The sequence below is a fragment of the Gekko japonicus genome, unplaced genomic scaffold (assembly GCF_001447785.1).
Source record: "Gekko japonicus isolate JY-2015 unplaced genomic scaffold, Gekko_japonicus_V1.1 scaffold3318, whole genome shotgun sequence".
Lineage (NCBI taxonomy): Eukaryota > Metazoa > Chordata > Lepidosauria > Squamata > Gekkonidae > Gekko > Gekko japonicus.
In genome coordinates, this window is record NW_015163708.1 from 128,079 (window position 1) to 140,584 (window position 12,506).

The following is a 12,506-nucleotide window of genomic DNA, read 5'->3' on the forward strand; positions in this document are numbered from 1 at the left end:
CGGCAGAGCTGCACTCTCCCCCCCCCCCCCATAGCTAGCAACCCAAAACAGTCAGGTGGAGCCTGAGCGGTGGGTGTTGCCTTCTGACACACTTCCGGTGATGTCAGGGGGTGTGGTATATGCACATAAGTTATGCTAATAGGTTATGCTAATGAGCTCCTGCACCTGTTTTTCTGCAAAATGATCCCTGGATAGATTCACATGAACACATCCCTGGATAGATTCACATGAACTACCTTTGATAGAAGAGACACACATCCAGACGTATTTGTTACCAGAACTCTTTGGAGAGTGTGTGCAGTTACCATGAGAGATTATCCATGGCCTACTACATAAACGTTCAGCAATTGCACATCACGTGAGAAAGCAACACCTGGCTCTAAAGAAAATCTTTGCTCTTATATTTATTTCTGGATGCTTGTTGTGTTACAATAGTAATATTGACCACTGAGGAAGGCCCTAAGGGGCCGAAACGCATATGGTCTACTGGGCATAAGATACCCCCATCAATTGTATATGTAAAACCTTCAGCTCTGCGTGTAAAAAGTTTTAAGAGTCTGATATTTCAATCATTTCTTTTAACCTATTTTATCCTTTACTAATGGGTAAGTAAAGGTTCCCCTTGCTCGAAAGCCAGTCAAATCTGACTCTAGGGTTGCGGTGCTCATCTCTGTTTCCAAGCCGAAGAGCCAGCGCTGTCCGAAGACTTCTCTGTGGTCATGTGGCCGGCCTGACTAGATGCCGAGGCGCACGGAATGCTGTTACCTCCCCACCGAAGCGGTACCTATTTACCTACTTGCAATTTCTTGCTTTTGAACGGCTAGGCTGGCAGGAGCTGGGGCCAGAGATGGGAGCTCACTCTGTCATACGGCACTTGGGTCTTGAACTGCCGAACTGCTGATCTTCCGGTCTGTTTGCCATTGCCTGCCTCTGCGTAGCCACCCTGGACTTCCTCCCATCCAAACAGGGCTGACCCTGGTCAGCTTCCGAGATCAGGCCAGGAGAGGTGGCGGGAAATAGCATCGAGTCGCAGCCGACGTATGGTGATCCTTGCAAGGTTTTCAAGGCAAGAGATGCTTCAGAGGTGGGTTTGCCATTTCCTGCCTCTGAGCTTAGAAGCCCGGGACTTCCTCGGAGGCCTCCCATCCAAATGCTAACCGGCGCTGACCCCTGGCTCAGCTTCTGAGATCGGATGAGGTTGGGCCAATCTGGGCCGTCCAGGTCAGAGCATTTCACGCACACTGAGACGCACACAGAAACGACCGAGACGGGATAGAGGCCTAATTATTTATTGGCAGAGGTGAACAGGGCAGGGGAGCAGTTTCCCAATCACCGGGCTGCCTCTGCGGCCGGATGCAGAGACGCTCGTAATACTGAAAATCCCTGGGCGGTAAAAGGCCCTTGCCCGGAGAAGCCTCCGCATCCGACAGAAGCGAGGCAGGAGGCACCCGAGGGGGCCGAGGAACGCCAAGTGCAGCCCCCCGCTCGGCCGGCCAAGGCGTCTGGGTGCCGGAAGGTCAGTCCTTGATGCAGGTGAAAAAGCCGCCATCGGGACGGGAGAAGGGCCCCAGGGACATGTGCAAACCTCCTCAGCGAGGAGAGGCTGCGCGAGACCTGCGTGGAGACACCCCCTCCCCCCTTTTTTTCCTCATGGGTCAAGGTTGAGGAGGAAGAGCTGAGCGCCGCCCCTCCCCTCCTCACAAAGTGATCTTGGTGTTTCGGAAGCTGGAATTGTCCCTGAAAGATAAAGGGAGAAAGAAGGTTAGCGGACCCATCGTCCAAGGCGACTGCGTTTCGTCCACGGTGCCCGGGGACGATTCACACATGAGATTTGTTCAGGGTCCCCCCCCCCCGAATGCAACTAACATGCATGATTCTCTAGGCACAGCAAAGGTATCACGCGGCAGGAGTAGCCCACAGACCAAAGATGGCCAGGTGGAATCTGGAATTGCAACGACCTGTTTTCTGAGATCTAGGAACTCTCTATGGCCGACAGGCCCTTCTCTGTCACAATTTCTCCATGTGTGTTGGTGGAGGAGGGATTCCTGGGTGTGCAAATATCTGAGCAAAAGGTGAAACTGTGTCATGAATGATTCATAACACCGCTAGGACTATGGGCAGGCTCTATGCTTGTCTGTCGCCCTCTAATAATTTCCACTGTAAAAAAAGGTAAAGGTTCCCTTGCTCGAAAGCCAGTCGAATCCACTGTAGGAGGGTGAAAAATAGGGTTCCTGCTCAGCCTTCTCCTTGTTGTTTAATCTAACGCAGGGGTCCCCCCAGCCATTCTGAGCCTGCAGGCACCTTCGGGATTCTGACATGGCACGGTGGGCAGAGCCACAAAACGGCTGCTGCTGCAGGAGGCGGAGCCAGCCACAAAAGGGCCGCTGCGGCGTAAACGTCAGTCGCGCCGTGAAGATTCTTGTGCTCTGTCGGCAGCGGCTGCTCAAGCGACGTTTTAAAAAACCTACGCAGCCAATCAAATCTCCAGTGGCCATTCAGAACCCTTGCTGGGCAAAAGCCCTATCTGGCCCCGCCCACTTCCTAAAAACCCTTGGCGGGCACCAGGAAAGGTGTCGGTGAGTGCCGTGGGCGCCCACGGGCATCACGTCGGGGACCCCTGATCTAATGCGTGGTGCCCCTGGCCAATGTTCGCTCTAAGCTGTGGAATCTTGTGAGCAAAAATTCTACTTTGTGAGCTACCGGCATTAAAGTGGTGAGCAAGCAATTTGGCTACTGCGTAAATCAGTTTGCTCTGAAGCCCTCCTTCCTGAGCGAAGGCAAAAATGTGTGAGCCGGAGGCTAAAAAACTGTGAGCTAGCTCACACTAACTCGGCGTAGAGGGAACACTGCCCCTGGCCAGTAACACATCTGACAGGATTCAGTCCCCTCATTAAATGTAAATCATTTGTCCCCCCCCCCCCACAATGACTTCCCTTCTTAATCTTTTCTGGCTCATGGCTGTGCCCAGGAATTTCACTCTTCAGCCTCCGATGATAGCCCCCTGAACAGTGAGGTGTACGTGATGGGAACGTTCAAAATCTACAAGAACACACATTCCTAAGTCAGTCAGGCATGAAAAAAAGACATACAGATGTGTGCTAGGTGCCCAGAGAATAATACGATGGCAAAAGGGACGATCAGTGATGGCGAACCTTTTAGAGACCCGAGTGCCCAAACTGCGACCCAAAACCCACTTATTGATCGCAAAGTGCCAACACGGCCATTTAACCTGGATACTGAGGTTTTACTTTAGAAAAAACAACTCATACATTAACTTCAGATGATCCAAACAAAGTAAAGGAAGCAATCCCAAATGCTTTCATTTACTTAAAATTATTTGGCAGAGAATTCGACACTTTAATGATGGTCTGGGCCTGGCTGGGGCGATGGCACGTGTGCCCACAGAGAGGGCTCTGAGTGCCACCTCTGGCACCCGTGCTATAGGCTCGCCACCACTGGACTAGATTAAAGCCGTAACATCATTTCGTGTCTGGTAATGAAAAACAACCACTTATTCCTTCACGGAAAAAAGACAAAGGTCAGTAAAATTAGACATAGCTGTCTGCACCAAGCTCTCTCAGTCAACATCCTTCTAACAGTCTTGTATTCTCAAAAGCAGTCTGCTTCAAATTCAATCTCTCTTTCAACACTTATTCCGGATATTTAAGTGTTTCAGACCTCTGGTCCTTCCTCAGGAACAAATCCTATATAGGAAATCTCACATTCAATGTTATCGTCGAGTTGACATGTTCATTGATTCACTTTTTCTGTTAATCTACTTGGGCTTATTTTCCGTCAGGTATGAAAAAATATATACAGACATGTGCTAGATGCACACTACGTGGGTTCAGTTTACTTTGGCAGCAGTAGCGGCAGCTTGGAAAGAAGTGAGGAGAGGTCTTGAAACACTTAAATATATCCGGAAAAAGTGTTGAAAGAGAGATTGAATTTGGAGCAGACTGCTTTTTGAGAATACGAGACTGCTGGAAGGATACTGACTGAGAGAGTCTGGAGCAGGCTGCCATGTGTAATTCTACTGACCTTTGTATTTTTTGTTTTTGTTTTGTTAAGTGGTTGTTCTTCATTAAAGGTTCCCTTGCTCGAAAGCCAGTTGAATCCGACTCTAGGGTTGCGGTGCTCATCTCTGTTTCAAAGCCGAAGAGCCAGCGCTGTCCGAAGACGTTTTCGTGGCCATGTGGCCGGCATGACTAAACACCAAGGCGCACGGAACGCTGTGACCTTCCCACCGAAGTGGTACCTATTTATCTACTTGCAATTTCTTGCTTTCGAACTGCTAGGTTGGCAGGAGCTGGAACTAGAGACGGGAGCTCACTCCATCATGCGGCACACTCGGGTCTCAAACTGCTGAACTACCGACCTTCCACAGCCTGCAGTTCAGCGTCTTAACCACTTGAGCCACCACAGCTCTTTGTTCTTCATTACCAGACACTAAATGATATGGCTTTAATTTAGTCTCTTCTGTCATTGTATCATTCTGTGGGCATTGAGCACACATCTGTATATATATTTTCTTTCATACCTGACCAACATTCAAAATCTGGCATGCAAAGAACCTTTGCCCTGAAAATCTTTGCTAGTTTAGAAAAACGGAGGACCCGGAGCCTCGAAGGGTTAGAATTTCCTGTGCTGTTAGACAAACATTGGCCATGGGTGGTGGAGAACGCCGTCAAGTCGCAGCCGACCTATAGCGACCCTGTAGGGTTTTGGAGGCAAGAGATGAACAGAGGTGGTTTTGCCATTGCCTGCCTCTGCGTAGCAACCCTGGACTTCCTTGGAGGTCTCCCACCCAAGTACTAACCAGGGATGATCCTGCTTAGCTCTCAGATCTGATGAGGTCAGGCTAGCCTGGGCCTTCCAGGTCAGGACTCAGACAAGCAGAGGAGGTTTTGCCATTGCCTGCCTCTGCACAGCAACCCTGGGCTTCCTTGGAGGTCTCCCACCCAAGTACTAACCAGGGATGATCCTGCTTAGCTCTCAGATCTGATGAGATCAGGCTAGCCTGGGCCTTCCAGGTCAGGACTCAGACAAGCAGAGGTGGCTTTGCCTTTGCCTGCCTCTGCACAGTAACCCTGGGCTTCCTTGGAGGTCTCCCACCCAAGCTCTAACCAGGGATGATCCTGCTTAGCTCTCAGATCTGATAAGATCAGGCTAGCCTGGGCCTTCCAGGTCAGGACTCAGACAAGCAGAGGTGGTTTTGCCCTTGCCTGCCTCTGCACAGCAACCCTGGGCTTCCTTGGAGGTCTCCCACCCAAGCTCTAACCAGGGATGATCCTGCTTAGCTCTCAGATCTGATGAGGTCAGGCTAGCCTGGGCCTTCCAGGTCAGGACTCAGACAAGCAGAGGTGGTTTTGCCATTGCCTGCCTCTGCACAGCAACCCTGGACTTCTTTGGAGGTCTCCCACCCAAGTACTAACCAGGGATGATCCTACTTAGCTCTCAGATCTGATGAGGTCAGGCTAGCCTGGGCCTTCCAGGTCAGGACTCAGACAAGCAAAGGTGGTTTTGCCCTTGCCTGCCTCTGCGCAACCACCCTGGACTTCTTTGGAGGTCTCCCATCCAAGTACTAACCAGGGATGATCCTGCTTAGCTCTCAGATCTGATGAGATCAGGCTAGCCTGGCCCACCGAGGTCAGGGTCTAAACATAGGCCATTACGTGCCAAGAAAGGACTTTGGGGCAACCAAATGTTTTACCCAATGCCACCCAACAGAGGGTTAGTGTAGCTACTGCGGGGCAGAAAAGAAGCAAAGCTGGATTTGAGGCAGCCGCCACTGGACTTCAAAACTTCTTCATGTGCAAAGATGTCACACAGCTGGCAAGGGTGACACATTAGGAGGATTACAGTGTCTACGTAAGACAGCAACAAGGAGAACCACTGTAATAAGATGCTACATAAATCTCATAATTAAATAAACTTGTCTGTGATTGCTTTTTATATACCTTAATAGTGAATAATTACAATTATGAAATAAAAAAGCATATCATTCCACTGAGGTGTCTGTAGAATCATAGAATCATAGAGTTGGAAGGGACCTCCAGGGTCATCTAGTCTAACCCCCGGCACAATGCAGGAAATACACAAATACTTCCCCCTCCACACCCCCACTGACCCCTGTTCCACGGCCAGAAGATGGCAAAAAGCCCTCCAGGATCCCTGGCCAAACGGGCCTGGAGAAAAATTGCTTCCTGAACCCAACGTGGCGATCGGCATTTCCCTGGGCGGGTAAGAAAGGGGCCACGAGAACTAAGCCCTGAGGCAACCCTTCCTGCCCTCCCTTCTCATGATTTCCCTAAGCTCACAGAATACGCATTGCTCAATTTCAAAGCAGGTAAGTACAATTTTGTAAATTTAGGAAAACATCAACATCAAAAAGAAATCATCGAAGGATGAATCATCACACGAGGATTGCGGGTACAGACTTCTCCCTCGTTTCGCTAAACCACTATAAATGTTACAACTATTTACAAGATGTTCTCTCCAAAGTTTATGTAAATACCCATAAGGGTGACAGTCATTCCAAAAGTAGTTCTACATCTATTATTGAAATCTTGTGTGTGGGGGCACCATTCAAATGGAAAATAACACTGGATTAGTGTGCGGACTCTAATCTGGGAGAACCGGGTTTGATTCCCCACTCCTCCACTTTCACCTGCTGATGTGACCTTGGGTCAGTCACAAGCTCTAGCACAGCTGTCCTTGAAAAAGAACAGTTTCTGTCAGAGCTCTCTCAGCCCCACCCACCTCACAGGGTGTCTGTTGTGGGGAGGGGAAGGGAAAGGAGTTTGTAAGCCGCTCTGAGACTCCAAGTGAAGGGCGGGGTATAAATCCAATCTCTTCTCTTCTTCTCTTCTCTCTCTAGTGGCTATACCAGCAGTCTAGAAGAAGTTCAGCAAAACAAGGGAGTCTATACCCGGAATCCATGTGTGATGATTCTTCCTTCGATGAATTCTTCTTGATGTACTCCCCCGCGCACTATCGACAGGAAACAAACTCTTGCTCATGAGTTACTCCATTCTCCTCTTCAAGCGGGAATGACACGGGACTCACAATGAGGCCACCCACCCACCCGTCTCCCCCACAGGTTGACCCACAGAGCCCCTCCACCACTGGGGCCAGTGCTTCCGATGAGGCTCATGGTGGGGAGGAATGGGGGGCCCTCCCTTCGGGGCCCAGGCTGGAGTCCCAACCCCATTGGTCTGTCCCTCAGCTTTCATGTCCCTCTGCTTAAGCCCCAGTTCTGCAAATAAAGGACAGCGATCCCGGGCCGGCTAAAGCCAGTATGCTAGCGGTCCATGCATAGAGCACCAACTGTGTGGCTCGCAATCACCAGGGGCTTAGCGGCATTCCCCTCCTCAGCTTTAACAGTCCCAGGCAGACCACGTACCAGGAGGCGCGGGCTACTATATGTGACCACCAATGTTCCCTCTAAGCTGTGGAGTCCTGTGAGCAAAAATTCTACTTTGTGAGCTACTGGCTTTAAAGTTGTGAGCAAGCAATTTGTCTACTGCATAAATTAGTTTTCTCTGGAGCCATCCTTCCTGAGCTAAGGCAAAAAGGTGTGAGCCGGAGGCTAAAAAACTTTGAGCTAGCTCACACTAACTCAGCTTAGAGGGAACACTGGTGACCACTATGTTGTGTTTGCTGGGCTGGCTCGGGCCAACTGACCGCGTTTGCAGGACTGGGGACCCGGACCCGCCCCCTCTCGAGCACCCGACATTCACACCACACAAGCAAGCTGAAGACAAACCTCTCAGCCCCACAAGGCCTCTCCCCTCGTCACGCGGCTGCCTTGCAAACAGGCAGTGCACCGTCGCAAAAAGGGGACAGATCCCCTGTAGCCAGAAGAGTTGAGTCGGGGGCGGGCATGAAAAAGAGCCTCTCGCCTGGTCACCTGTGGCGAGCGGCAAATGCCATGCAGGTGACCAGCCGGGAACAATGACCGTTCTCTCCCCACTCTTTCAACGTAGGCCAACCAGTGGCTAACATGGGTATGCGTGGGCAGGCAGTCCCGGAACACTTTTTATAGGCTGTGTTTTATTTGCAATACTGAGGATTACTGAGTGGTCGAGAAAAGAAGGCCCGATTTAAAAGGGACTCTTGCGGAGGCAAACGTCATTCTCCGGGGTGTGTGTGTGTGTCTCTGTGCTCAGATGGTGTCTTGTTTAAACCAGGCTACCAGCTGTGCAACTTGAAGAAAAAGCGGCATGGATCCCATCAGGTCTTGGAAGCTGAGCAGGGTCAGTACCAGTGTTCCCTCTAAGCTGAGTTAGTGTGAGCAAGCTCACAGATTTTTCAGCCTCCGGCTCACAGATTTTTGTCTTAGCTCAGGAAGGATGGGCTCCAGAGCAAACTAATTTATGCAGTAGCCAAATCGCTGGCCCACCACTTTAATTCCAGTAGCTCACAAAGCAGAATTTTTGCTCACAAGACTCCACAGCTTAGAGCGAGCATTGGTCAGTACTTGGAAGGGAGACCAACAAGGAAAGCTCTGCAGAGGAAGGTAATGGCAATCCTCCTGTTTCTTACTTGCCTTGAAAGCCCCTTGCTGGGGGAAGCTAGGCAGGGTCGGTACTTGGAGGGGAGACCACCAAGGAAGACTCTGCAGAGGAAGGCAATGGCCAACCCCCTCTGCTTAACACCACTGTTTAAAACACCATTGTTTTAAATGGCTTCTTGTACTATTTTAAATGCCTTTTGTTGGTTTTAGGTAAGCCGCCCTGAGCTGGCCTTGGCTGAAAGGGCGGAGTATAAATGTGAAGAACAGACAAATAAATAAATAATCACCTGCCTCAAAAGCCCCTTGCTGGGGTCATCGGTTACAATTTGACAGCACTTATGCATGTATGTATTGGAGCTGTTGTGGCTCAAGTGGTTAAGACGCTGAACTGCAGGCTGTGGAAGGTCAGTAGTTCAGCAGTTCGAGACCCGGGTGGCGCAAGATGGGGTGAGCTCCCGTCTCTAGTTCCAGCTCCTGCCAACCTAGCAGTTCGAAAGCAAGAAATTGCAAGTAGATAAATAGGTACCACTTTGGTGGGAAGGGAACAGCGTTCCGTGCGCCTTGGTGTTTAGTTATGCCGGCCACATGACCACAGAAAGGTCTTCGGACAGCGCTGGCTCTTCGGCTTTGAAACGGAGACTAGCACCGCAACCCTAGAGTCGGATACGACTGGCTTTCGAGCAAGGGAACCTTTACCTTTTATGCATGTATGTATGTACCAGCTGTGCACAGCACCTATGGAGGACATGCCGCAGCCTGGTATTTACAAGAGACCATCTGAGTGCAAAGCCCCATGGGAAAATGCTTTTGCTTCCCTGGCCTCGTGTTCCGATCAAGCCAAAGTCTGTGGATCCTGGGTGTGTGTGTGTGTGGGTGGGGGCAAGCACCTTTCTTGGGCAGAAGGGCCCTGGCCCCACTTCACCCCGAGGGGGGAGGCTCCGGCTGAGAGGTGTGTCGCACAATCACGTAAGAAGAAAGATGAGGCCCTACCCTGGGTGTGTGAGAGAGGGAGGTGCCCATTCAGCGACCGCTGCTGTTCACCAGGCCATGAAACTCCTCCCAGGCCCTGGCAAGCCAGAGGGGGGGGGAACAGAACGAGGGGGGGGAGGAAGAACAAAAGAAAAAACAAAAACAAAACACGAGCACTTCAAACCAAAGGCTTAACTCTGTACAAGAGCAAAAGACAAATTGCGTGCGGTTTTCAGGCGCTTCTTTGGAGGGTGCAAAGCGTGAAGAGGGCTCCCTGCCTTGAAAACTCAGCCCCCAAAGCTCCGGGCTGCAAATAGAGCTTTGAAGCTCTTCCTCCCCATCTATCTATCTATCTATCTATCTATCTATCTATCTATCTATCTATCTATCTCTACCTACCTACCTACCTACCTACCTACCTACCTATCTATCACAAAGTCCCCTCACCGTAAAATCAACGCCCAGGCCAAACCGCTGGACCTAGAAACACCAAATTTGGGGAGAGCGCACCTACCATGGAGTAGATGCTCACTAAGAAGGGATTTTTAGAAATTCGACCCCTAAGGTGTCAAAAGGGGTAAAATGTGCTCCCCCCATTGATTCCTATGTGGCTGCCAGGCTGCTGCCTCCTTGCACCCCCCACTCTCTGATTGGCCAGCTGCAGAGCTCAGTGTTCTGAGGTAAAAAAACAAAACAAACAGTTACAGGGGACTACAGAGAGCGAACGACAGTTGAGGAAATCAGGAGTGGCCAACTGCCTGTGAGGTGAAGCGAAGCTGTTGGCCCAGCCTCCCTATGGCTTCAAACATGCTTCCCCCTCCTACACCTGACAGGCAGTTGTCTATCAGGTGCAGCAGCACTTGCAGGGAGCCTGCGCCAGCAGTAGCACCTTAGTGATCCTGCCAACCCTGTCTCCACAGTGGCTTCTAATACTCCTCCCCCCTCCCCCTCCTACACGGGACAGGCAGCTGCCTGTCAGGTGTAGGAGAGGAGGTGGGATGCTTACAGCCGCCGGGGAGGTTTGCTCAGCAATGCCTCCCCGATGCCTTTAAACATAATCCCCCCAACACCAGACAGGCAGGTGTTTGTCAGGTGTAGGAGCAGGACCAGGGTACTTTAATCCATCAGGGACACCGCCCCAGCAGGATCACCTTAGCGATGCTGCTGGCCCAGCCTCTCTGATGGCTTCCAACACACTCCCCCCACCTCCTACACCTAACAGGCGGTTGTCTGTCAGGTGCAACAGCGGTTGCAGGGTGCTTAAAGCCATGAGGAAGCCTGCACCAGCAGTCTACAGAGACGTCCTTCAGTAGAGAGAAAAAGTCATTTTTTACACTACAATCTTCTCCATTAGAATTCCTACAACAAATGTTACATTTCAGACTTCACATCATCAGTATTATAACTGGATTTATGGGGGTTAAATATCGTAGTGAAGCACGGGTATCAGGCTAGTCCAAAATCAAGCGTTCAGAGCTGCAACAACCCCTCACCTGCCCTTTGTTATCCCAGCCTCGCTTTTTTACCTCTCTCGTCTCCCTGGAGGAAATAAAAAGTCATGCTCCACGGGTCAGGGATCTCTTGATTTCTAAAAATTTTGTATATGATACATATATAAAAAATAAGATTCACTGCTACAGAGAAACACCAGCTGCCGGGACCACCACAGAGTTGCACATATCCACACAAAGCTGCCTTCTACTGAATCCGACCATTAGTCCGTCAAAGTCAGTATTGTCTACTCAGACTGGCAGGCTCTCTCCAGGATTTCAGGGAAGGGTCTATTATTCACATCGCCTACTGCCTGGTCCTGGGCTGGGAAACGCTGGCCTAGATGATACAGCTAGAGCTTTGAAGATGGAGGCTGGTGAAACATTTCGCTCAGAACGGCCAATCCCAACGGCCAGCGGGATATCAAATCTAGCAAGCCGCATTCGCGGGCAGAGAAGAAAGAGAAGAAGAGTTGGATTTATATCCCGCCCTTCGCTCGGCGTCTCAGAGCGGCTTACAATCTCCTTTCCCTTCCCCTCCCCACCACAGACACCCTGTGAGCAGTGTTCCCTCTAAGCTGTGGAGTCTTGTGAGCAAAAATTCTACTTTGTGAGCTACTGGCATGAAAGCTGAGAGTGAGCGATTTGGCTACTGCATACATTTGTTTGCTCTGGAGCCCTCCTTCCTGAGCCAAGACAAAAATCTGTGAGCTGGAGGCTAACAAACCGTGAGCTAGCTCACACTAACTCAGCTTAGAGGGAACACTGCCTGTGAGGTAGGTGGGGCTGAGAGAGCTCTTTGGAGCACTGCTCCTGAGAGAACAGCTCTCAGAGAACTTGTGACTGACCCAAGGTCACACCAGCAGCTGCATGTGGAGGAGTGGGGGGATCACACTCGGTTCTCCCAGATTAGAGTCCACGCCCTTAACCACTACACCATACTGGCAGAGAGGGTTGCTCACCCTGCAGCCCTTTAACTGGAGAGTGAGATCTGGAGGCTTTGTACACCTTTCGTGGCTGTTCCCCCCCCCCAGAGCTCACGAGCTGCAAACTTGCCCACCTCCCTCAGGGCTGATGGCGATGCATCACTTGGCAAGCTGTACACGAGTTTGTTAATAGAGCCATTTTTTGATCGGAAAGGGAGAGCCAATTGTTAGCCGTTGCATCCCCGCCTTAAATCTGCTTTGCTAATGACACCCACAATAAACATAAAAACGCTATCACTATCTGCGGCAAAAGTGCTTTTAGATAAATCTCGGGGAATGGGCCCTAATGTCGCCTCCGCTGGCGCTATTTTTCTCACTGATGGGCAAGCTAGTCGGGAAGGAAGAAAAAACAACCAACCCCCCCCCAACACAGCCTACTTTGCAGACTCAGACAAATGGAGATTACGGAGAGGAAAGAGGCTGAGAATTCAGAGGAAACCTGACAATTATCCCTCAATACAATCCGGTATGCCGGGCTGCAAAGCCCCTGTTTATGTGGCCTAGGGAGGCAGGGAAGCTGCTCTGACGACTTCCGAGATAACA

General features: G+C 50.7%; 1 protein-coding gene across 1 annotated transcript in view; it reads right to left on the reverse strand.

Annotated features, from left to right (window-relative positions):
- Positions 1-1,280: 1,280 nt before the first annotated feature.
- Positions 1,281-12,506, reverse strand: part of EIF4E2 (eukaryotic translation initiation factor 4E family member 2) — a 31,513-nt gene continuing 20,287 nt past the window's right edge. The window contains exon 4 of the mRNA XM_015407833.1: positions 1,281-1,737. Within this exon, the coding sequence (XP_015263319.1) occupies positions 1,698-1,737 (40 nt within the window). The 3' untranslated portion in view covers positions 1,281-1,697. The remainder of the gene's footprint in view (positions 1,738-12,506) is intronic.